At 30.8% G+C, this 25,807-nt stretch overlaps 1 protein-coding gene across 2 annotated transcripts; it reads right to left on the bottom strand.

Moving 5' to 3' along the window:
• Nucleotides 1–9,816: 9,816 nt before the first annotated feature.
• On the bottom strand, nt 9,817–24,670 carry LOC123293346. Of its 2 annotated transcripts, XM_044874133.1 has the most exons (9): nt 24,421–24,670; nt 23,314–23,653; nt 23,152–23,160; nt 22,915–23,061; nt 13,280–13,763; nt 12,829–13,189; nt 12,619–12,770; nt 12,258–12,370; nt 9,817–12,192 (listed from the first exon to the last, which is right to left on the bottom strand). In XM_044874133.1, the coding sequence occupies exons 1-9, from the start codon at nt 24,610–24,612 to the stop codon at nt 9,872–9,874; spliced, it is 4,119 nt and encodes a 1,372-aa protein (XP_044730068.1). In that variant the 5' UTR covers nt 24,613–24,670; the 3' UTR covers nt 9,817–9,871. The 2 variants fall into 2 exon arrangements, with proteins under 2 accessions (XP_044730068.1, XP_044730067.1); XM_044874132.1 differs by lacking the exon at nt 23,152–23,160 and having other exon boundaries at nt 22,915–23,067.
• Nucleotides 24,671–25,807: the final 1,137 nt, after the last annotated feature.

Here is a 25,807-nt window from a genome sequence, read left to right as displayed (position 1 = left end):
ATGCAAACAAACTGATGACTTTTAAAGTAGTAAACCATTCTTTCTTTGACCTAAAAAATTGGTTGCTAAAATAATTGGATTACAACTTGAAAGTTTTATTACAAAAGAAATTTTCGTTAATATAGATAAATGCGCCAAAATACATTGAGAGAATTGGCATCTGCAGTAAGTAATAAACACTCTATATATACTACTTGAATTTAACATCAATGGTAATGTATTTACCGGGTGTTCACGAAACATTTATCCATGTCAAATGTATCATTATCCATGAAATAAGAAGTGCTTACTGTCACTTAATTTGCATTTTGAGTTTATTATCGTTTATTAACTAATCAAATTAGTCATATTACAGTCAAAACCTAAACTAATCACATGTTACTAGATAGTAGCTTTTTTTTATCCCGTCAGCACTCGCGCGATCAGCATTTTGTTGACGCTCGATTACTTTTTCTACTTTCATAGAATTTTCATAGTTTTTAGCTATGTTTCAAGTCCTAATTTAGGGTTCCGTAACCGAAAAAACTAAAAGTAGGCGATGATCTTCCAAATCGGCTCAGTTTGGAAAAGGCTTTAAGGAAAACGGCAATTTAATGGAGAGTGTTCTTAGATATGTTGCATATGCGAGTTTAGGGTAGTACCTATTTAACGCCCGAAATATTTGACGTATACGCAGAACGCATGAGCAAATCTCTCAACACGCAACTGAAGATTACCGAACTGTTGAAGCGAGTGCTGACAAGTTAACTAAACATACCATGGTTCAATATCAAAAATGAAATCATATAAATATATTATATCGGTTTGCTTTTATTTTAAAAATTTTAAAAATGTAATCCACTCAAATGGATCACCGTTCGCATGACACACTCAGTAAATCATTTCCACCATATTTAAGCCTAATTATAAAATAAATCCATAATATCAACAACAACAATAATAAATAAATTCAATTTAAATAGCCTAATTTCCAAGAAAACGATTATACAATTATGGAAGTTTTGATTGATATATGTTGTGCAGAAAAGAGGCCTATTCTATATCGAACCATCGACTACCCAAGTGGAATGGAATGATACAATCTCTCTATATATATAATATAATGTATTATATAAATATACAGGCTGGGACATTTTAGTATATTATAGCTAGTAAAAAAAAGTTGCAAAATTTGAAAGTCATTCAAAATTCCTAGGTCATCGGGCTTTTTATTATTATTTAATCGTCCAAAGTTGGATGAAAAAACGATGAATCATATAGGTTATCCTTTTCAATTGGATATTTCTATAGCCAAAAATCTAGAGAGTGTGATAAAAAACTATCTAAAATATTTAGACAACCTTGTAGTTTATAATAATACCATAAAAATATAAAATTGTCGATGATATAAAAACAAAATTTTAATTTAATGATGAGTTCATCGAAGAAGGTCCATCATTTGATGAACAGAGACGACTATAGTAAGAGTATTGATGATTGAAGAGCGATATCTATATTATCAAATTTATAAGCATCACTTGCACACAATATATTATATACTTTTGTAGTTGTGTGATATTGTAAAGCTAAAAATAACTCATTAATAGACAAGAAGGCATGAATTTGGTTTGTTTATAACTATGTACCGTGCAAAAAACCAAAACTTTTTTATACAAAACTGTAGGTTTACAATCACCTTAAATACAAAACCAGAGCTTTTAACCAATAATATATTAAAATAAATGGTCCACTCTGTATATAAATATAATATATCATTACATTATATTCAGTATATAATACAATAAATTGCTATTGATACGCTTATGTTCTATACTGAATTATATTCAAAACAAACAAAATAGGAAAACAGGAGCTCCTCCTGTGAATACTGAAGGGGATACCCACATAAATTAATTAATAACACCCGGCTAAAGTACAAAATAATAATTATTATTTAGAGAAATGAAAGATTATCTAATTTCATTAATAATAATAATTAATAAAACATTAAGGTAGTTGGTGTAAGCTTTATAAATTTCATCATTAATTCAGGAAAGTCTCTTTTCTGGAAAATGGAATAGGATTAGTATCTGATCGATATGCGAACGATTCCGTTTTAGAGTCTCTTTTCGTTTTAAAGTTTTCGTGTTGACGGATGCAAAATTTTGTTCGTATAATCATACATTTCCAAGCGTTACAAATTTGGGACTAAACTTAGTACACACGATATATATTTCATATATACAGGGTGTAAAATTTAAGATAAATACTAAAAATTATCGTAGTAAGTTTCAGGGTATAATACTTTATGAGAGGTAGGCAAGAACTGGTCGTATTGAATTTTCATTATTGACATGTTTTTAGTGGGTTAATAATCATCAAAATTGGAAAACATGTTTAATTACCACTTCTATGTGTCTGGCAATCGGGGAAAAGCCTAGGAAAATTGCCTAGTTCCCTTGCAAAATCATTCCTTTATTTCGATCTATTTTCCATTTGCCCTACCCTTTATTAGTATATCGTGTTCCAAGCCTAGTCTCAATCATAGAAAAAAAACCAAAGACGGTTAAAGTTGATAAAATCGGTAAATGTCTCAAAAAATGGAAAATAATTTTTCGATATCATATTCATAAGGCCTACTAATTTGTTTCACTTCATTTTACACATGAATGATATGCATTTCAGCTTTCTTCGAAATAGAAAAGAGAAAATGAAGCACTGCATTCGTCGTCTGTGACCACTCATTTTACTCCAGACTGGGGGAAATGCATTTTAGCTTTCTTCGAAATAGAAAAGAGAAACTGAAGCATTGCGTTCGTCGTCTGTTACCATTTACAATATAATAAAAAATGACATTTCTTTTATGAGCTAATAAATAAATAACTTTTCTTAAGATAAGAATGATAAAAAATGATTCCAAGAAAATTATAGTATTCTATAAGAAAATTTTAATAAATTCCCTCGTCTAACATTTCAAGCTATGCGTGCATTCAAGCAAAATATAAGCGAGTAATAAATGAAAAAAAATTTTAATATTTTATTAATCGTATTTTATACAAATAACTTAATTTTTTTAGAAAGATCTGATGTATACATCTTTCGGAATTAATTTTTATATTTAATAAAACATTAAGGTAGTTGGTGCAAGCTTCATAAACTCATCATTGATATTTGTTAGGATAGCTTAATCTCGTAAAATTGGTCAGGATTCAAATTTTCCAATAAATCCAATAAAAGTGGTTAAAATAAAAGCCGTCAAATTGAATCTACAAACGCACAAAAAACTAGAATTTTGGTATCAATTACTGACTAAACTATTCGGTTTCATAAGAGTCACTCATACATGTCTTTGGGTAAAAGCTTGAGTCGTTCCAAATCATCCTTAATCACAAATAGTCATTATGAGTGGCTCAAAAACAATATTATTTTCTACTTTTTAGTACAATAAAAGCTTGTTTCTATAAAAGCTTTTTTTTATATATAACCATTGATCAACTGTCTTAAGATAAAAACAATAAAAAGGTATTCTGATATGTAGTTCTAGTGATATTCGAATATTAGTAGTCGAAAAATACGTTTGTTCGTATATTTTATTTTAGAAATCAAATAAATCTAGATTTTATTTCGATTTACGTTAGGTGACGCCCGAATAATTCGAATTCTGAATAATTTGACCACTCTATATAAACATGCCTGTCACATTATACATAATATTAGGGTACAACTATAAGAACGGGTTTTTCTAGCATTTAAGAAAAAAATACATCGATATTTCTCAAATAGGCATAAAAGTTGACAAAAAGGACAAACGGTTGAAAAAAGGCTTGATAACATGGGACGATTACCCGACTTTTTTGTATTGACAATTTTGACCATGACAATTTTTTGGGCATAACGTCTATAAATGAACAAATTTGAATATTTCTTCGATGTGTTGTCCACACATATACCTCGGAAATTTTCCCTTTTTCTACTCAACATTAAGGGTATACGAGCGCCAGAGCAATCTTCGATAAAAGGCTTGATGTTTTTTATTATGAAGTTGGGGTGGACACAAATGAAGTTGGGTTGAAGTTGGACACAAATATTTTTTTTCAATTTTGATGGGGAATTATGTTATAACTTTTCATTATAAGACGAAAAGTAAGAATACAATTATTCGATATCTGGAGTAATTTAGTAAATATCAAAATTTCTTTCATTATTAAGCTTTCGATATTACGAAAACAAAGGTTCATATCGAAAAATGTTATTCTTATTTTTCGACTATATTCATGAAATTATAACAAAATTCATCATCGAATTTGAAAATAAGATACAAATAATTTCAACCCTAAGTGTGAAATTGCCTTAACTTAAAGAAAAATCGGAAAAATGAGAATTCCATAATCTATTTTGATCTAAACTGTACTGAAATGTGATCCCTCAGATTTTATTTTCTCAAAAATTTGTTGTATTCCAAAAAATGACATGATTTTTTGAATCAACTATATTTACTGACACAAACCACCTTAATAATCCAAAACATTGAAATTGTAAAAATATTAACTTTAAACCTCGTTAAATTTTGTTTATATAGCAATCAAACTAGAAGCTACCAGCTCTGCTACCATTTAACAGCATCCGATTCAACGATTAAACTGCATATTAATTGATAGAACGCCATTTAAAGAACACACTTTTTTTTTAAATAAAAAAAGACACACTAACGAATTATATATATATATTCACCATAAAATCACTGTTGGAACCGTGTGAAAGAACGAACCTCGAACGATGGAAGGGTGGCTATTATCATTTAGATGTAAGGGAGTTTTGGAATACAATATATATATAGCGTTGTTATTGGACCTTCGTCTTAATCTGTGACAGTTAGGCAGTTCATTTTATTCATCGCACACACTAGAAAATGATATAAAAATGCTTTCACAAACGAAAAAAATTTTTATCTCCTAGAAAAAACACATAGTACACAGTTTTCGAGAACACTAAAAGAAAAAATTAAAACATTCACTTAAAAAAAAATTTTCGGCGATATTTGATTTTTTTTCTAGGAAGTTTGTTGTGATATTTTTACCTTATATTTTCGATCACATCGCGGCACATGAACTGTGTTCTATTTCGAATATCTCTTCTAATACACATATACACAAATTTCTATGTTGTCGGTAACACACCCCCGTTTTTTCGATGTTGTTATGGTTCAAACTATATGTATGTATATGTATGCATGTATGTATATGTGTTGATATAATATTTACCCGATTTACCCGATGTGTCGTTTCGTTTTTCGGTGTGGTTTGGTATGTGCTGCCTGTGTTATATGGCGAGTTACATACAACTAAAGAACTTTACCACTGATATACAGGAGAGGCGCTGTCACCGGGATACCATCCCGATCGTTAAAAACCGATTGCGCATGTACAATGAAAATTGTGTGTGGAGACAAGAAAATATGAGGAAAATGTTTGATTTTCTTTATGAAAATTATATTTTGTTCAAAGTTGTAATTTTGATGAGAAAATTTTTGAAAATTAAATTAAACGTATTTTCACGAGCCACTGCGAATATTTTCCGATAAGCTTTTTAATTTTTCGATGTTTATAAGTTAAGATTGTTAAAATATTTTTACAGAATTTTATTTGACTCACTTGTATTTAAGTCCTGGAATTTGTCAATCAATATTTCACCCACTTGAAGCTAGCGAACTAAAATTTCTCAAACACTTTTGATTATTATTGAGTTTTTAATTAAACCTTCATTTTATCATCCCCTTAGAGGTTATTATTTGCATTTCAATAGATACAAATGAAATTCACTGACCAAGGAACACAGTTAAATTTGACAGATATGTACCCAGTTGTTTACATTGAACTGACATTGACGTCGAATATTATTTGTTTAAAATTATGGTTCTCGGTCTATCAGCTACACAGGTATCTCTGGTAAAGGCAGATTATACCAGAAAAGTTTGGTTCAACGCTGGGAATCGTAGTAATACACCCTTGTCATTACTTTACTCACTGAAGCTCGATTTAACAGTATAGAGGGTCATGTTTGGTTTATTTAATAGTTAAGAAACTTGGGCTTGCCTTGGTCATCAAACGAGGCATGAAATAATAATTCCAGACTTTCTCCAAGGCATGACAAATACTGTTTTAAGAACTGCAGGCAAAATTCTACAAAGTTGGATGAATACTTGGGCCCCTTGTCATTTTTGTACCCAAGAAGAAATTCATGCACCCCCAATGAAATTCCCGCATTACAAATGACAACGCATGCGCATAATACCAAATAACACATAATTATAAAACATCACAACATAAAATCTTGTTCGCTAGAATAATTAAACATAAAATTGAATCATCTTCTTATTTTGAAGAAATAACATTTTATTGCACATGCGCTATACCACAATATATTTTCTAACCATTCTACCATATTCTACTTCTATATACATATATAATATATTGTTAAATGTGATGATTTTGCGCTCTAATATCCTCACATAAAAATATAAGAAATAGATAGACACATATAGACGTTTAATGTTGATTTCATCTTACTTCCATACTTCAAGTCGTGTTGTATTACACAGGTTTGACAGCGACCATAGATATGTATACAAATATATATGATAGAGAATGTACTGGGAACTATTGAATCTGGTTGCTTGTTTGAATGGTTTTATAAAAGGTAAATAAATCTTTAAACACATTGCTTTATATGTTCGTACTATAAACATATTGTTTTTATACACGAAAATTTTAATAATAACACAAATAGAATAGTTAGTAAATAAATAAATAGCTTTATTTATGGAAAAATGGAGGAAAAAAATGAAAGGTAATCTATATCGGTAAAAGTGAGATCTTGATACCACATATTTAAACATAAATGATAGATATCCATAGACATATTATGATGTATGTATGAAGGGAGGAATGAGTTTTGAGGAGAGGAGTAAATCGATTTATTGTAACAGCCGTGGAAGGAAGTCTATGACACTGATAATTACTTTATATAATTTCACCTATACATGAACATTGTATGTAGAGTGGATATATTATTATTATATGCTATTTATTTTAAAATAACATTTTATATATAGAGTGGCTACTGAAATTGGCTACATATGGGAAAATTTTTTGAAACTCTGTTCCTTTATCGCACACACTGTATTCCAGGCAGATCTGGTAGGTGCTGACCACCTCCAATTGGCCAATTTGAAGGGTGATGTGATTAGTATCTGCACAGACAGTCAAGCAGCACTCAAAGCGCTATCAAACTGTACAGTGTCATCGCAACTCGTCAAGGAGACTAGAAACAATCTAAACAACCTGGCGAGGCACAATAAAGTCAATATTACCTGGATCCCCGGACACTCTGGTTGGAACGGTAATGAGAGAGAAGACAAGCTGGCCAAACTGGGAGCCTCCATGGCTCCCACTCAAGAAAAGCTTGCGAGGATGCCATACCAAGAAGGTCTTAAAAGATTAGGAGATAATCTGAAAAACCAACGATTAAAGGCATGGACCAGCTAAAACTTTTTTATTCGATTCAGCTTGCCATGAATTTTGAGAATATTTTGAAAATAATTTACAATCTGTCAATTTATATTTTTTGTCCAAAGTTTATGTTTTTGATTAAAAAAAATGAGTTGTGAGTTATCAGAAGAAGTTAACCATAATTGACATAATTTAAAGTAAGGCCAAGGAAATTTTATGTTATGTCATTTTATATATATATATTGATCAAGCCAAATGAAGATAATTTACGCACATATTGGTTTGAGTAAAACTTTCCAGTTTTTTTGCTTAAACTGTACGGTTTTTGTAAAAGGTTCGAACAAAAAAATGTTACCTTTTCAATCAATAACAACTATCTAATTTAACATGTTCTCCATCTATTATCAGTTATGGAGTAGAGTGAGTCTGAAAACCTAGGTGAAGTTTAATGCCTACGTAATATGTGCACCTATACACCCAACATTTTTTTGCTTGAAGCATTTTCATCGATGAAACTTTTTTTTTTGAGTTTCAAACATTAGTCAATTTAAAAAGGAAAAACACCTGTATATACAGAATGATAAGTAAATCAGTTATTGATCACGTACATAAATCATTTTTATGACACGCAATATTAAGGAATTAATTTATTAACTAAGGCTTAATGTTTAGGCCCTGGTGTAGTGTTCGTGACTTCTAATTAGAGGGTTGCTGGTTCGAATCTCGGCAGCGACGGTTTGTCAATCACTGTGAAACGATTATTTTTTAACAGTATTTTTTTCTGTATAACCAAAAAAGTTTCATCTCTTTCACCATTGATTTTTAGTCACACCCTATATATACATATATACAGATATATAAATCATACAATTACATAGATACAACATATAGATAGATACATTGTATGTAGTATATACATGGATGGATACATAGAGATTGGAAGGTTGAGTGGATGAGGAAGCAGCGCCAACAAATGTATCTATGTATGTGTGTATGTATGTATGTATGTATGTTAGTTAATTAGAAATCAATCTTTAGGTTTATTCCATACTGCATTAATGGATGAATGCAGTCACATTTAGTGACAGTGATTGGTGATAGTTTTCTAAATATATTTTACTTTCATACACAGAGAGCTAGTTGGTATATGTACCATAGCTGTTATATTTGTAGGCTATGTGCTATTATATTGGGTGTTATCCAAAAAAACACTTTACTATATATATAATAATAATATTGTATAAAACTGGGTCAGTTTTATTGCTACGTGTTGCCTTGCTAGTTTAGATATAGTTGTATAGTACTATGCCAATTATGTCACAACAGCATTCAACTACCGGTGCTATAAGAAAAGATGCTAGTCTGAAAAATGGGTTAGGATTCTAATATGGACGCCATGCACATTAATTTATTATTGAAACTATGCTCCTTATTGCACGTTGCCTTCTGATTTGTTTGCTGGTTAAAACAACAAATTTGTAATAGTAACAAAAATGCGACATCTATATAATAATAACTAAAAGTGTACAATATACTATTGAAATAGTGGTTGTGATCTTTGATAACTTCTGATGGCTTTTCATAGATGGCGATTGATATAAAATTTTAAAAACATAATTATTTAATGATTGGTTTTTGTAGAACCGTGGAAGAATTTTCAGAAAAAAATAAAATAAAAACTGTATTTTTTTATTTTTATGGTTAAAATGATACATTTTATAACAAAAATTTGTAAAAACGAAAAAAAAGTATACAAATTATTTTATTTATTACAAAAAAAAAATGACATGTAAAATTCAAAAACTTTTCCTTCTGGTAAAAATCATTCGTCTTTTTCAAAAATATTCTATTAATCCTACAAACATTCTATTCAACCAGAAGATTAAGAAGTGTCTGTTAATTTTGTTACTACACTTAATTCTTCCCACAAACTAGAAACACTTTTATCGGAATTACTAACTGAGAACTGTACGCCATGTTTAGTCAAAAAGTATTTGATGTCAATGCCGAAGGTAATTACATTAATTAGCCGTTCAATTTGGATCAATACAACCGATTTGTATTGTCATTAGCAAGTATTAAATATTGAAGGAACGCATTGCGTCCTCGAGTTGTCAAAAAATGTTTAGTCCCACTTATACACTTTTATTTTGAACTCACCCAATATTATTTAGTGTGAAAAGATATTTTCTAATCGATAGAAAAAAACCTATCCACCCAAAAATTGTTTACAAATAAAAAATTTACATTCGATCGAGTTTTTTTCTTTTCTTTCTAAGTTTAAATTTAATATCCTTTAACACTTCATGGAAAATTAAACACCTTTTATTTTTTTTTTCTATTTTTTTCACCCCCACGTTTTATTGGGAAAAAACAACACATTTCTAACATATTCGTTTCACAACCGTACCAGTATCCGATGAACTATTACTATCTAATGTAGAATTCGATGAACTAGAATTCGATGACTTTTCTGAACTAACTGTTTTTGTACTGAACAATGGTTTTGGTAACCTTGATTTATATTCCGCGACGATAATATCAGGTTTCTTTGAAAAATTATTATCTTCGAATTTTTCTTCAACAGGTGTTTCGGTTGAATTGGATCGATTGAATTTTGGTGTGGGTAAATTCGAAGTGGTTTCAGTTGAATTGGATCGATCTAAGCTTGGTTTGGACGGCGTTTCAGTTGAGTTGGATCGATTCAGTTTAGTTTTTGGTAAGGGAAGATTTGAGGCTGTAACATGTGGTATATATTTCCCATCTGCACGCTCCGTCGGTTTTTTCATGATTGTCGGTTTAATAATCACTTTCGGCTTAGGTATTTTTTTTGTATTACCCGATGCAGTTATAATTGTTTTTGGTTCTGGTCTGGTATTTGGAACATTATCATAAATTGGTTGTCCCAAACTAGGATCAGGAGGTTTTAGATCATGATCGTTGACATGCACATGAACAGGTTTATGTGATTTTTTCGGAAGTAACTGACCTACATGTAACGTACTTTTAACTTCCTTTTCTTCAACACTCGCTGATCGATCCATTGTCGAAGTTGTTCGTGGTGGAGGTGCCGGTGGAATTTTTGTTACATTTCGGGGTGCTAAGGATGGTGGTACATTTGTTTTCTCTTTTCCTCGAGACATAAACTGGCATAAATGACCTGGATGTGGTAAAGATCGCCTTTTAATTGCTGTATCATTTGTATTTGGTAAATCTGGCAATACTTTTGGATAATTTCGGCGTTTAATTGTCATTAATGCCTCAGCTGGTGTCATCATTTCCTTGCTGTCAATTTCATCTCGACTGGTTACATTAACTATTTCCGGTTCATTCTTAGGCGAACATATTTCAGGTTCATTCCTCGATGTAAATGTTTGCAGTTTTAATGGAATTTGAGGAGTGCTATATTCGTACAATGCATTTGGATTATTTTTATAATAAGGAGCGTCAATTGGATCCGATTTGGAATGGGAATGTTCAATTTTAATAACAGTCGATTCTACAGCCGATGCATGAGGACTTGAACCATCTTCTGTCGACGTACTATCTAAGAAATCTTGCATCGTTGCTGACCTACGAAGCATGCCGGATTTAGATGGATCCGAGTCTAATGTTAACGATTTGGTTAACTCAATTGGCTGTTGCTCCAAAATACTACAACTTCGGGCAGCCGGTGTTGCATCAATAGCCACTGAGACTTTTTTGGGTTTAGTCTTACTCGATAAAGTAAGATTTCCTGCACTGCTGGAATCTGTTTGGGATCCTTGTGTTGGTTTTTCTGGTGTTTCATCATAAATATTATTATCAATATGGCTAACAGGTCGTGTTGGAGTTTGTCCCAGTGAAATATCGTCATCCAAACTAATTTGTTTCATATCCTTCGTACCTTTTAACTGTGTATTCTTCTTTTGCTTAACCTCTTTTTGACTATTTGCCAAACTTAAATTATTATTTCGACGTAAAAATCGTGGACTATATTTTTGTACAATTTCCTGGGTAATCCAATTTCGTACTTTTGTATTTGGATCAATTGTACTTGTGGAATATTGTCGTTTTAATTTAAAAATTGGACTAAATTTCGATTCGTCATTATTTGCTTCCGTATTATTTTTAATTGGCATATCATATTGGTCGTTGCTGTCATATTTGGATGTAACCATTTTTAAAACATTACACCCATGTGATTCATTAAAGTCATTGTCACATTCATTGCCATGTGTATCCAAATTAACTAACGCGTTACCATCAATTTTTTGTTGTGTTTTTAAGTCCCGTTCACGTGACTTTAATTTATCACGTTTGTAATACAAACCAGTGAATGCCAAAATGTTTACGATTAAAAACAGTACACCCAAACCGATTATTATATTCATCGTGATATTTGCATTCTTTGTTTCATCATCTTTTACTCCCACGGAGGACTCCTCTGTCGTAGATTCGATTTCCGAGTCTAATGGACCTCCGTTGTATCTCCATGGAGGATCCAGTGGTATTGATGGATTCCGGTTACGAACTTCTGATGGATTTATCGATGCGGTTATTCCACGAGATGGTTGGTGACTGATGAATTGATGTGGATGGTGAATTTCAGTATTTTCATCCGATAGTTTTCGTTTTAACTGTGCTTCCAATTCGAACGGGAGTTTTACATTCCAGAATTCCATAAATTTATCACGATAATGATAGCCAATCACTGGTGGGATACCTAATTTAAGAAGAAATGAAATTATTAAAAAATAAATAAAAGTTTTTGAGTAGAGAAAAATTTACCAAAGTTCATATACGATTTATTCATAAAGTCATATTCTGGCCAATCCAAATCAAAATTATGGGAAAACGAACGAAATGGAGGAATTTCAAAACGTCGAGGTGCATTTGGATTCCTAAAAAAAATTTAAGTATTCAAACAGAGATAATTTACAATTTTTTTTAATCGATTTTTTTACAATTTCTTAAACGCCTACATCTCGAAAACGGCGAATTTAAAATGTTAAGATACAAAAAGTGTTTAGAATAGTCAAAAATATAAAATTAGTTTATATTCTAACCAAAAATTTGGTCAAAACAATTCGATAAGCGTCAACTTTTAAATTTGGACCTCAAAGGACTTAATTTAAAATTTCAAACTTACCCAGTTTTAGCAAAATTAGTCCAACATCGCATAATTTGTTCCGATAATAAAATTTCATCTTTACTTGCATTATCCTCGTAATGATATTTCGGACCACCTTTCGGAATACCAAATACAAATGGAATTTCTTCACCATTCACACTTCGATCCAACTGGAAATAAATAATTTTTAATTCGGATAAGACATAATTTTTCATCAAAAATATTTACCATGGAATATTCACCAAAAACACTATTATGTCCGAAAATATAAAAATATGATTTCGGATTTTCGGCTAAGTGTAGATTAGCGGTGGTAATTAAAGGTGCTACCACACGGGCATCGGATAGAATATCCAATAAAATATCTCGATGATCTGCATCAATTCTTCGAACACCATCGTTTCGAATATCTGTGTACTCTTGAATGATTCTAGAATAAGCGGTCTCAGATAATTCGTACTCATAGCTTGCGGCCACGTATGCACGCAAGGTAGCTTCAAAATCTTTTTCCAAAATTCCAGCATGTAATGTTATTGCATCCAGGAGATGATACGATTCCTGTTCCGTTAATCCAAACATTAAATCGTAACTGTGAAATTAGAACAAAATATAATAATACAAGGAATAAGCCGGAAAAAAGTGTCGGAAGTGAAAAAGTGGGAAAACTTTCCTAAATTACCTCTTAAATAAATCTCTATAACCACTCATAATTTTATATGGATCATTTGGCACAACAGCTCCATCCACGACTGGTCCAAATTTGGTCATAAAACGTGGTCCAGTTATTTTTAACGACATAATATCCTCCAAACGTTTCACCCGCAAACAACTCGTCATATCTGGTGGATTACAATTTAATCGTTCTGCAACTTGCATTGTAAATGGTGCAGGATTTTTTACTAAAGCCCAATCAGATAACGCTGAGCCACTCATTAAAATTGCACGATGAAATAACCCCTCGGCGTTCGCTCCCCCCCTTGAGACTGGAGATAACATTAAAAAATTGACACATGCGGCTCCCGTATCGTGTCCCATTAGCGTGACTAAATTTCGATCACCACCAAATTCTCCAATATTATCTTGTACCCATTGTAAGGCGGCAATCTGATCCAATAAACCAAAATTACTTGGTGTATTTTCTGCTACACCGGGTTTCATGAAACCTGTAAGCATGAATTTCAATACAAGTTTAATAAGATTCTAAAAATTTACAAAATTATATTAAATTTTTGGTGAAATTTATTTGGCTATTTTTACTGGTACCGGAATTAACCACATAAGTGGTAGCTAGCGAAAAACTGACATCACAGCTGAAAAGAATGACCCAAAATTAGTGGGTTTCAAAAAAAATTTCAAAGAGATCGGATCAAATTTGCCTGTGTTATCAAAAAAATGGAATTTTTGAACTTTATGACGTCATCAGAATCCAAAAATTCAATTTTGCTCTGTCTAATCCAAATTTTATCCAATTTTGATGAACCAAGTATGTAATTCTACTAAATTTTGGTCATACTTTTCAAATTTGTGATCAAAATTAACCTAGCTGTAATCGGTTTCAAGAATGTATAGTCCTGGTTCCGAAATTCAGCACAATAGTGATAGCTAGCGAAAAACTGACATCACAGCTGAAAATAATGACCCAAAATTAGTGGGTTTCAAAAAAAATTTCAAAAAGATCGAATCAAATTTGCCTGTGTTATCAAAAAAATCAAATTTTTGAACTTTATGACGTCATCAAATTCCAAAAAATTCAATTTTGCTCTATCTAATCCAAATTTTATCCAATTTTGATAAACCAAGTATGTAATTCTATTAAATTTGGGTCATATTTTCCAAATTTGTGATCAAATTTACCCTAGCTGTAATCGGTTTCAAGAATGTATAGTCCTGGTTCCGGAATTCAGCACAATAGTGATAGCTATCGAAAAACTGACATCACAGGTGAAAAGACTGACAAAAATTAGTGGGTTTCAAAAAAAATTCCAATAAGATCGGATCAAATTTGCCTGTGTTATCAAAAAAATCGAATTTTTGAACTTTATGACGTCATCAGAATCCAAAAAATTCAATTTTGCTCTATCTAATCCAAATTTTATCCAATTTTGATAAACCAAGTATGTAATTCTACTAAATTTGGGTCATACTTTTCAAATTTGTGATCATAATTAACCTAGCTCTAATATGTTTCAAGAATTGAATTTCTTGTCAATAGAAGTTTCTTTCTATAGACAAGAAAAAACACTCATATTTAAGGAAATAATGTTTAAATCGTAAAGACATAAAGGCTCGATTCATTTTTCGGATTAAAATCTGACCTATTAATTTTATTTTAGTTAAAACAAATTTTAAACCTTTTTTCAAAGCTTACAAATAAATTTTACCTATTTGTAATTGTAGGAAATAGATTTTAAAATCGGTTTATCTTAGAAACAAACATACAAACAAACTATTTTCGAGAAAGTTTTTGACATTGATATATATTTTACAGAAATACATTTGTGTATTGTATAAGTAAAAGGAACAGTGCAGAAGATATCGAACAGAAGAACCCATAACCAGACAAATAATAGAAGTAGGTAGAAGATACATTTATATAAAATTATACTCCAATAATGGTACGGAATTGTTAATTTACGAGTTTAATTCACATTTGGCACTCATGTTGTTACATGTATTCAAACGGGAAGGATATGGAATATGGTGTGAGGCTGTTGTCAGGGGTGGATTCAGAAATTTTGCGCCCGTAGACATTTTTTACAAATTAGCAACGCCCGTAATAAAAGTCGATCAATAAGGATTTTTTTTTTGGAACTATATTCCTTACCACGGTATGCTTAGGGTAACGGGTTCGATTCCCGCCGTCACAACGTGTGATGGGCTGGTGTAGTTCATGGCATATGCATGAAGGTGCACCTCCTTCAGTCTCTGAAAATAATTGAGGAGCTGATAAAGGTGGTTAAAGACATATATGGTATCACAATGGGCTCCTAAGTGTGTCCTTCGTGGACAGCCCATATAACCTTTACAAGAAACCAATTAACACTAAGCCTGAAAGGTAGCGTACCTCAAAACTATTAATTATAATTAACTAGCGACCCGCCCCCGCTTCGCACGGGTGCAATGCTGATACTAAATACACTACAGAAAAACTGTGAACGTTGTATATAAAAACATAGCGGCCCGCTTTGCCTTCGCACGGGTATAAAATATATAGCCTATGTGATTAAAATCGATCCAGTAGTTTTGATTTATTCATTACTGCCCGTGGCCCGCACGCGTTAAATTTGGAGTAAAACAATCCCCCTTTCCAAATACCATGAAGATTTCCTGCTATCTTTGGAATATCTAAATTCATACACTACATTTTTACTTATTTACTTTTTACATTTTTAACTATTAACCTCAAAAATAGCAGTACTTCTCCACTATTTAATGAATGTTATTATACATATAAACCTTCCTCTTGAATCACTCTATCTATTAAAAAAACCGCATCAAAATCCGTTACGTAGTTTCAAAGATTTAAGCATACAAAGGGACATAGGGACATAGGGACAGAGAAAGCGACTTTGTTTTATACTATGTAGTGATTACTCGTATACATGTTATTTGTATTTTCAAATAATTTTTATCTTGTTGTATATGTTTCATTTTTTTCTATTTGCGTTTTTTTGATAGCAAATCGACTTCAAGTCATACTGAATGTTTTAAAAAATAGACCAACAAAAAAATCAAAGCAAATCTCAGTAACAAAGTAAGCGCTACATTTATAATATACGAAGATACGATAGGAACATAGTTCCAACTGGGTGCCCCACGATACTTATCGTTTTTTTATTAAAATTTTTCCTATCTACAGAAATAATATGAATTAGAGTGTCGTATATTTATGCGAAATGCTTAATTACATAATTAATTTTTTGTTTGTTTAAAAACTTGCACGTACCTGTAGACAACAAGTGTCTACTTTGCCTTATGGATGGATAATCCAGCTCTGGTTGCTGCTGTAATGTTGTTGTATGGTGGTACATGCTGGATGGGGGCCATAACATTCAGATAATTAGAAAACATTAATGTATGTTAAATAGGGGGGCAGGTTGGTGTTCTGGATGTTATGTTTGCTTTTAATATTAGAGTTGGTATCAAATTGATTGAGGTAATTTTATTGTAAATTATGCAGGATGTTTTTGAATTCACCTTCGGAAATACTAGTACGAGATTAATGCCATACAGGTAAGCAAATAAGTTCTTTCACAAATTTTTATCTGATACGTTATTTTCAAGATATTCCCAGATGGGCGATTCTGTTCTAACTGTTAGGTTAGGTTAGGTTATATTGGCTGTCCACGAAGGACACAATTAGGCTATAGAGAACCTCTGTAATACCATATATGTGTTTTACCACCTTTCCGCTGATAAAATCATTTATCAGCTCCTCAATTTCAGAGGGTGAGTGCACCTCCTTCATGCATATGCATCACAACTCTTAATTAATTAATTTTTGTTGCGACGGCGGGAATCGGACGACGCTTTCTATGAAAATGAAACCTTGATAGATCGATTTTCGCCCCAAAAATCCCCTGCATACTAATTTTCATGAAATTCGTTTTACTTTTTTCTAGATTACTGAATTTATCATCTATAAATCAGCTATTAAGAAAACTGGCAACAGTACTCCGTAGACAATTGTCCTTGATATCTCAAAATCTGAATACATCTCCAGAAGTTTTAAGTTCTTCTTAAAAATCAAAACGCTTTGACAAACAACCTCTTAAAAACTTATAACATGTGTAAAGATGCGTGTAACTACACAATTTACTTTTAAAATAGAATCAAATACAAACAAGAAAAAAAAACAACTTTCTTTTTCGATTCATGGTTAATTGAATCTATTTGATAAATAATAATAAAGTGAGTTTAAAGTTAAAGTTATGAATAAATCAATGAATATTATTTATTTTGAGTTAAAAGAGACGGTTTATTATTATCAATATTTTTATGATATGACAGCAGCATTGAACACATATAGACAGCAACGAAGCAAGCATAAGCAAGCAAGAACACAACTTAGAGTCAGTCACAAATATAATATAATGCTTTGCTTGTACTTTATATTATTTTTAAAGTGATCATCACATTTGACTGACTATGTCATATTCGATATTATATTTATCTGTAATATATTAACTGGCATAAAAATCCAATCACAGTCTCAAGTATATAGGGTGGATCATTTTAATCAGCTATATAGCTTGTCTTGTAGCTAACCAATCAAAAAATAAAGGGGTCACATCATATTCTGACATCAGATTGGTCATAGTTATGCGGATTGCTTTAATAGTCAATTAATAGAGCCTAAATGGCCAAGCGGTCTAAGGCGCTAGTTTTAGAACGTTGGACTATTTAGACTTAGGTTGCGGGTTCGAATCCACGCAGCGGCAGTGTGAACAATTTATAATTAATGGGAGTGCAGAATTGATCACATTGTCGTTGCTTGGATAAGAACGAAGTAACCGACTCCACCCATATCAAAAATGTAATTGTAAATATGTTTGTAATGGAATAAATAATTATTGTGGGTGGCCTCTGTGATTAGGCATGCGTCACAAAAAACGGAGGTTAAACCTACATTATTATTATTTTAATAGTCAATTTGTTTTCTGAAAGTTAAAAAATATAATAACACTTTATAAAAAGTTGATCCTCATAAAGAAACTAAAATTTTTTTTCGAAAATCGTTAGCTTTCGGAGGAAATGCGATTTAAAATTATGTGATTATTGCATTTAATCGGAAGAAAATACGCTAGCATTAGAGAAATTTCTAATAAGATCATTTGTCTGTGTTAATAACTCTTCAGCCTAGGTAAATTTTTCAGACCATTTGAAGATTAGGATCAAATGGCCTTGATAGTAAAATTTCAAGTCAAAGTCATGAACACAGGCATTTTTCTGCAGTTACCGTTTACACGGTTTTGCTACAGCAAACTTACAAATTTCGAAAAAATGTTTGAAATAAAAAATGTAAGTTTTTTACGAGGATCAATTTTCTAATTTAAAGTTTTATTCTTTCTTATCTTTCAGGATCTTAATTGACTATTAAACCAAACAGGAGATCAAGACCCAATTTGATTTCAGAACATAATATCTCCCATTAAACTCAAAAACATTTTTATACCATGTATATATGAAATATACATAGTATATTAAGTTTAGTCCCAAGTTTGTAACGCTTAAAAATAATGATGCTAGGAAAAAAATTATGTCATAGGTGTTCATAAAATCACCTAATTAGTCCATTTCCGGTTGTCCGTCCGTCTGTGGACACGATAACTCAAACACGAAAAAAGATATCGAGCTGAGAACATCGAGATAGAACAAAAGTTTAAATGTAAAAAATGTTCCTTATCAACAATTAAACAACTTTTGTTTGAAACATTTTTTCGTAAACATCACTGTTTACCCGTGAATATGTACTATACTTGATTATCAGTTTTGTATGTGTCACATGTTTGTATGTGTTATGTGAAAAAGAAATCAACACTGACTATGCATGGTATTTCAACAATTAACTCAGTCAATTGTTTGTTTTCACTTGTTTGAGTAATTTTTTAGCTAGCAAAAAAATCAAAGCAAATCTCACTAAAAAAGTAAGCGTTACATTTATAATATACGAAGATACAATAGGAACATAGTTCCAACCGGGTGTTCCACGGCACCTCTCATTTTTTTTTCATTCTTTAACTGATTTTCAAACATCTTTTGTTAAATATGAATGGTTTACGTGTGGATATGAGGTACAAAAAAAATGAAACAATTTTTTCATGAAACAATTCTTTACTGATCCACTTTTTTCCCCAGTAAGTGTAATTTCCAAGATGAGAACCTAGACTAGAATATATCTTGTTAAAAACTTTTTTTTTCCAAGAATATATTACATTATTATATTGTTCAAGCAATATATATTCGTCTTCGATATAGAATTATAAAGAACACAACTCAATTCTGATTTTTTTCTCTCTTCAGTTTCGGTCTATTGATTCAAAAGAGAATCATAAAAAAAAAATAATAATAATAAAAAAAAAAAAAACTTTTATAATTTGAAAAATCAGTAATTTTATATTGTGTATTGTGTGTGTATATCCAAGGATATGTTTTGGTCATCTCATCTTCAAGGATCAATTCGTGGAAAAAGTTTTTAAACTATAATTTAAAACTACTACCTTGTTACGATCGTAAAACTTTTTAACCCTTAACAATCAACGATGCTACAAAAGTGTACTTTCTTCTACAGAGTTCAATTTTCGGAGTTATTTCCAGCCAGATAAAACATTCTTTTAGGCACAATTATTGAAGAAGCTGTACAGTTTAGGTATATCGCAAACTATAGTCTCGCGATCGAACGACAATTTTTTGGAACTATATTTCTCATCGCTTGTATTCGTTATGATTTGTTTCTTTTTTGGGAGGTAAATCCATTTTCACGTAGGTCACCAAGGAAACTAAAACTTTTTCAATCGATTCAGCTTGCTATGGATTTTGAGAATATGCAAAAATATTGGTATAATTTGTCAATTTGTATTTTTGTCAAACTTTTTTGATTAAGAAAAATGATTTGTGAAAGTGAGTTATCAGAAGTTAAAGATAATAGAGATAATTTAAAGTATCTACAAGGACATTTAATGTTATCTCATAATAAATATACCAATTGTAGATATCGTAGGCACATATTGGGTTGTCTACACAATCAGAAGCATGTCTTTTTTAAACTTCATTAATTCATAAAGTATAGAGTTAAAGTAGCTTTAATATTTAATTCTTTAAACAATAAAACAAGTATTTGAATTATACAATTAATATCTTAAATTTTCAAAAAAATCTCGTGTAAATAAAAAAGCAAGCGCAACATTTATAAGTTTCTACCAGGTGTCCCACAACACCTTCTCTTCTCTTGTTTACAGTTTATTATCCTGAAATAATAAAAGTATTCTCAATGAGGCCATGGTCTTGTGGTTACTGTGACCGCTCCGGAATGTTATCAAGTCGAATCTGACCCATGTTTTAAATTTTTAATTTAAATAAAATACATAAAGTATTTCACAGTTCCTACCGTGTGTTCTACGAAACAAATGATCTTAAAAATTGACTAAAAATCATGTAAATTTCCCGAAAAATGAGATATGTTATATTTTTGAAATAATTTCATGATATAAACAAACCCCACAACTTTACTGTTGGTAATTAGACGAAGTCATGTTTGCCCCACTCTCCTCTATCATCAATACATCAGGAAAACTCTCGAAACGAATCACAAAATATTTTTAATATAAGACTTTATTTTCATTATTTTTTTAATTTCTAAAACGACGAACAATTTCTCTTTTCTCTTCTAACTCCTGTGTGAAAATAAATGTGCATCCACACTTTAAGGGTTAAAAATGGAAAAATAATAATTGTTAATAAATATTTATATAAATTTCATAAAATATTAACTCAATCAAATTGATATGAACTCTTTATAAATATAGATATAGAAAATTGGTTTCATAAAATATTGATAAAAATTAAATACTCGTTTAGAATCGGTTTTAACATTCGTGATGCTATTAATGGTGATGGCATTGTACTCAAAATGGTTTATTAGCTTATTTATTTGTTAGAAATTTTTATTAAAAATACATTTTGATTTATATACCATATCAAATATATATATATATATATATATATATATATATATATATATATATATATATATATATATATATATATATATATATATATATATATATATATATATATATATATATATTAACTTTGTTATTCAATTATATATATTGTTATTCTATATTATAATACACACAATAGATAGATACATGTACAGGTATATAGAAAATAATATTATACCTTGGTATACTGAAAATAATCATTTAAAATTCATACTTGTACATCTTCTTCATACATACAAAAAATAGTTTTTAAAATGGTGGAAGTGCAGATAATTGAATATATGTATATAGGAATGATATGTTAACTTCATTTCATTGCGCTTCCACCAAAAATACATTGAAATCTATATCCTTAATAGTTCTTTACTGAAAAAAGGGGTTTTTATAAGTTTAACGTGTCTGTGTATTTGTGTATCTTTGTGTCTATCTGGGGCAACGTAGCTTATAAACAGATTAATCGAATTTTATTTTTTTGGTTTAAATATAATTTGATCGAGAGTATTCAAAGTCTATGTATCAAGTGCGAGTTTCAATGTCAAAAAGCGGTAAAATTTGAGGAAAGAGTGGGCGCATTCCGGTAAAATTATGATCATTTTTGTTTTTTTTTTTTTTTAATGGTACATTTGTAGGGATTTAAAAATTCTGATAAAAATTGGTTAAAACTAGGTATTCATGAGAAATTTGAAACTAAAAGGAACCCATGTGATGATTAGATGCACTATATCCATGGCATAGAGAACTTTTTCAATTAATCGTTGATTTTCAAGATATCAAAACAAGCACAAACATTTTTTCGTCTGTGTTTTTGGACTTTCTAGAGCAATTCAGACCCAAAAGAGGCAAATAATTTTTAAGAAAGTATCTGAAATCGATTCTAGAAATCATCTTGTTATGGAATTTTGGGCTATATCGTAAAAAATACGCATCCAATCATCAAACGTACGTGATTTTTGTATTATTTGAGTCAAAATTATCTTATTTGCAGAATTTTATCGAAACCGGGTGGGAAAAATTTTTCTCGATTTTCTAATGGGTGTTTAAAAAAATCATCAATATGTTTTTCTTTCGGGAGTTGGTGAAGTAATTTCAGTTGATAGAGTAATTTTGACTCAATAAAAACGATTGGTTAACAATTGTCAATGATATCGCTCGAAATTCTCTGATCAAAATGTAATATCACGAAGCTATTTTCGATGTCATTTTGGAAACTCATCCGAAATCGTCAAAAAGCCTGAATTTTTGGCACATTCAAGGTATGAAAACATATTCTGGGTAGTAAAGAATTTCTCTGTTGATTATTTTCCTATTATATTCTGATATTCCCCCCCCCCCCCAGACAGTCATCAAAGTATAATAATATTTTTAGTATACATGTATATTTTGTATGTTATATTAGTTCAAATTACTCCATTGCATGGGTGAGTAGTATTGTTCGAATTATTGTAAAAATATTTCAACAAATCAAAATTACATTATGGAAATTACCGAGATTCCATTCATGTATTATTTTTACATAAAAAAAATACAAAGCAATGCAAATGCAAAACACAAAATAAATAAAAAATAAATATAGGTGCAATGATCAATTTACCTAAAATACCAAGTCGAAAATTAAATGTGATTACAATAACACGTCCATATGATGCCAGAACACTTCCATCATACGGATTTCCCGAATTCCATTCGAATGATTCACCATGAATGAATACCATAACGGGATATTTTTCTTGAATATCACCTTCCACTGGAAAAAAGAGAGATTATTTATAAAAACTAAAAAAATCTCTTTTCTTCTTCTTACTAATTTCATTTCCCATTTACAGGTGACGTTCGTGTTCTAAAATTTAACAATAGTTCTATTTCCCATTCACAGATAGCGCTAGTGCACTAAAATTTAACAATAGTTCTATTTCCCACTCACAGATGGCATTTTTTTGCCCATAATCAACAGACTTTTTTTTGAAAATATTTAAAATTTAAAAACACTTACCATACGCAGGCGCATAAATATTCAAATACAAACAATCTTCACTCTGATTGAATCGCTTCAAAAACTGCAATAATCGTTGCATATATTTATACCGGCCCCGTGACATTTGACTTTTGCTAATGATGGGTAAATTTTGTGGGCAAACAGGTGGTAAAGTATCAAATACTTTTGTTGTTTTATCCCAACGTGGTGGAGCTCCTGGTGGCATAAACCGTAATCCTCCGACGGGTGCTGCAGCGTAAGGTATACCCAAATATCGTTCAACTTTTGGTAGATCATTTTGATTATGATGTAACGATGATTCAGGATATGGTTCAACGATAACTCCTTGTAATGTTCCCTGAATTCAAGAAAATTTACACATATTAATAGGAACAAAATGGGAAATAGTCCACGGGACAGGGTCGTTTTTGTTAAATGTTTAATTAATACATACTTGAAACTTTGTGAGTGGCTAAACTTTCTGTCTTGTTTTCGAAACTGCTGCGTTTTCAAATGAGCATGATAACGTCATGGGCTGAAGAAACGCAGCATGGAATTTGTCGAACAATGTGAATCATATATGTATTGAACAGCGAAAATATTTTAGTACGGCATGTTCCAGGAGGTCATCGGTGCTGTATTTTTGTCGATATCTAAAATATGACGTTATTTTGATAACTTGAAAACGCAGGACTTTCGAAAAAAAAGGTCGAAGAGAAAAAGTTTGGTAGACTCATCAAAAGGAAGCCACTCATGAAGTTTTAAGTATGTTTGTGCAACAAAAAGGTTGCTGACCCACGGACTAAAATAAGTTGTTTCAGACCAAAAATTTACATAATGGATGACAAAGTCCTGATTTTCGACAATTTTTATAAGCTCAAATCTACCTGTGAGCTGTCTTTAACATTAAATAAACTTGAATGCTTAAGTCTCTTATCACCCGAAAGTATTGGGTGAACTTGATCCCATTTCCTATCTATAACTAACGTTATAGGTAGAAAATTTCTATAAATTCGAATAGTATTAATGGAAATGCGCAGATGAATCGGCCATTCTTAATGTAAAACCCCAGACTAATCGTTCCTGTAAACAAATAATAAAATCAGTATATTTTCTTTGATTTACCTGTGTTATATGAATTTCACGAGTCAATTGTTGCTGTGATTCAACATTTCCTCTATTGTTATAATGCTCATTGTTGTTATAAAAGTATTGTTGTTGTTTCATACGATAGTTATTATTAGTATTTGTTGTATTCACTACTGTATGATGAATTAATAATACTATTATCAATAATAGCATTGTTATTGATCTCATAATGGCAGTTATTTTTTTCTTTTTTTTTTATATATCTACACTATATATATAGATGACAATTGTTGGTTGGTTTTATTTATTTATTTATTTATTTATTCCAATAAACAACAAAGCTATTGTTGTTATCATTGTTAAAAACATCACACAGATAATTTTTAGTTCACTTCATTTTTACTAACAAAAGTTGTTCACATTATTAATTTTTTTATCTTTTTTTTTTTTTGCTTTTTTTGGTTGAGAAAGTTCACATTTTTCGTTTAAAAAAGTTTTACATGTTGTTTCTGGTATGGTTTTAAAATGTTTACGGGTTGTATTTTTTAATACTGTAAATAGAAATATTTATTAAAAAAAAACAGATTCACCAAATCAAAAAGATGTAAACATATTTTGAAGTTAGAGAGTAAATTAGACAAAAATTATTGTTAGAGAGCTGGCCATATGATTTACTGATGGTCATAGTTATGGTCTGCTAATAGTAGGTAATGTCCCTAGTCGCTTTGTAACGGTTCGCGAATTTCCACGTGCCATATTTCCACCCAAGTGGGAGTTTGAAAAACTGTCTCTAAGTGATGGTTCTGGAAACTGTCTGCTTGTTTGGTAATTCATTAAATGTGATTCTGAACTGATGATTTTGCAAAATTTGAGCCAAGCAAGTGCTCCCAATACGGCAATATGCCGAAAAAAACCGAAAATGTCGATAAGAGATATAAAAGTATGAGTTCTGGAAACTGTGTGAACCTTGTTTGACTTCGACCGTCTCGTGTTTTTGCTAAAAAAATAAAAAGTACTCAATTAAAATGTCTGCTCCGTTTTTTCTTCGTTTTCTTCGATGTATTTGCGTACTAAACTTTGTTCTTAGAGCAAGTTAACACCAAAATAAACACATTCAATGTTACTACAGTAAAATTAAACCCCCATGAAATTCACACAATTTCTGAAAGACTTGAAAAAAAAAATTTTTAATAACTTTAGACAAATTGAAAAAATCTGAAAATTTCATAGATAAAATTAAATGAAGATAGAATTATATAACACTATTAAGTTAAGCGTGAGCAAAATGCTCATATCGCGAATGCTGACGGAATAATATCCCATTATTTTAACGTTATCTACTATTTGGTTAAGTCCTGTTGTTATAACGTAAGCCAATTTGTATATTCAGTGTTGAAGAATACAATCCGTATATGTAACTATT

The sequence above is a fragment of the Chrysoperla carnea genome, chromosome 2 (genome assembly GCF_905475395.1).
Source record: "Chrysoperla carnea chromosome 2, inChrCarn1.1, whole genome shotgun sequence".
NCBI lineage: Eukaryota > Metazoa > Arthropoda > Insecta > Neuroptera > Chrysopidae > Chrysoperla > Chrysoperla carnea.
The sequence above is the reverse complement of the archived record's forward strand: the minus strand, read 5'-3'. Positions and strand labels throughout refer to the sequence as shown.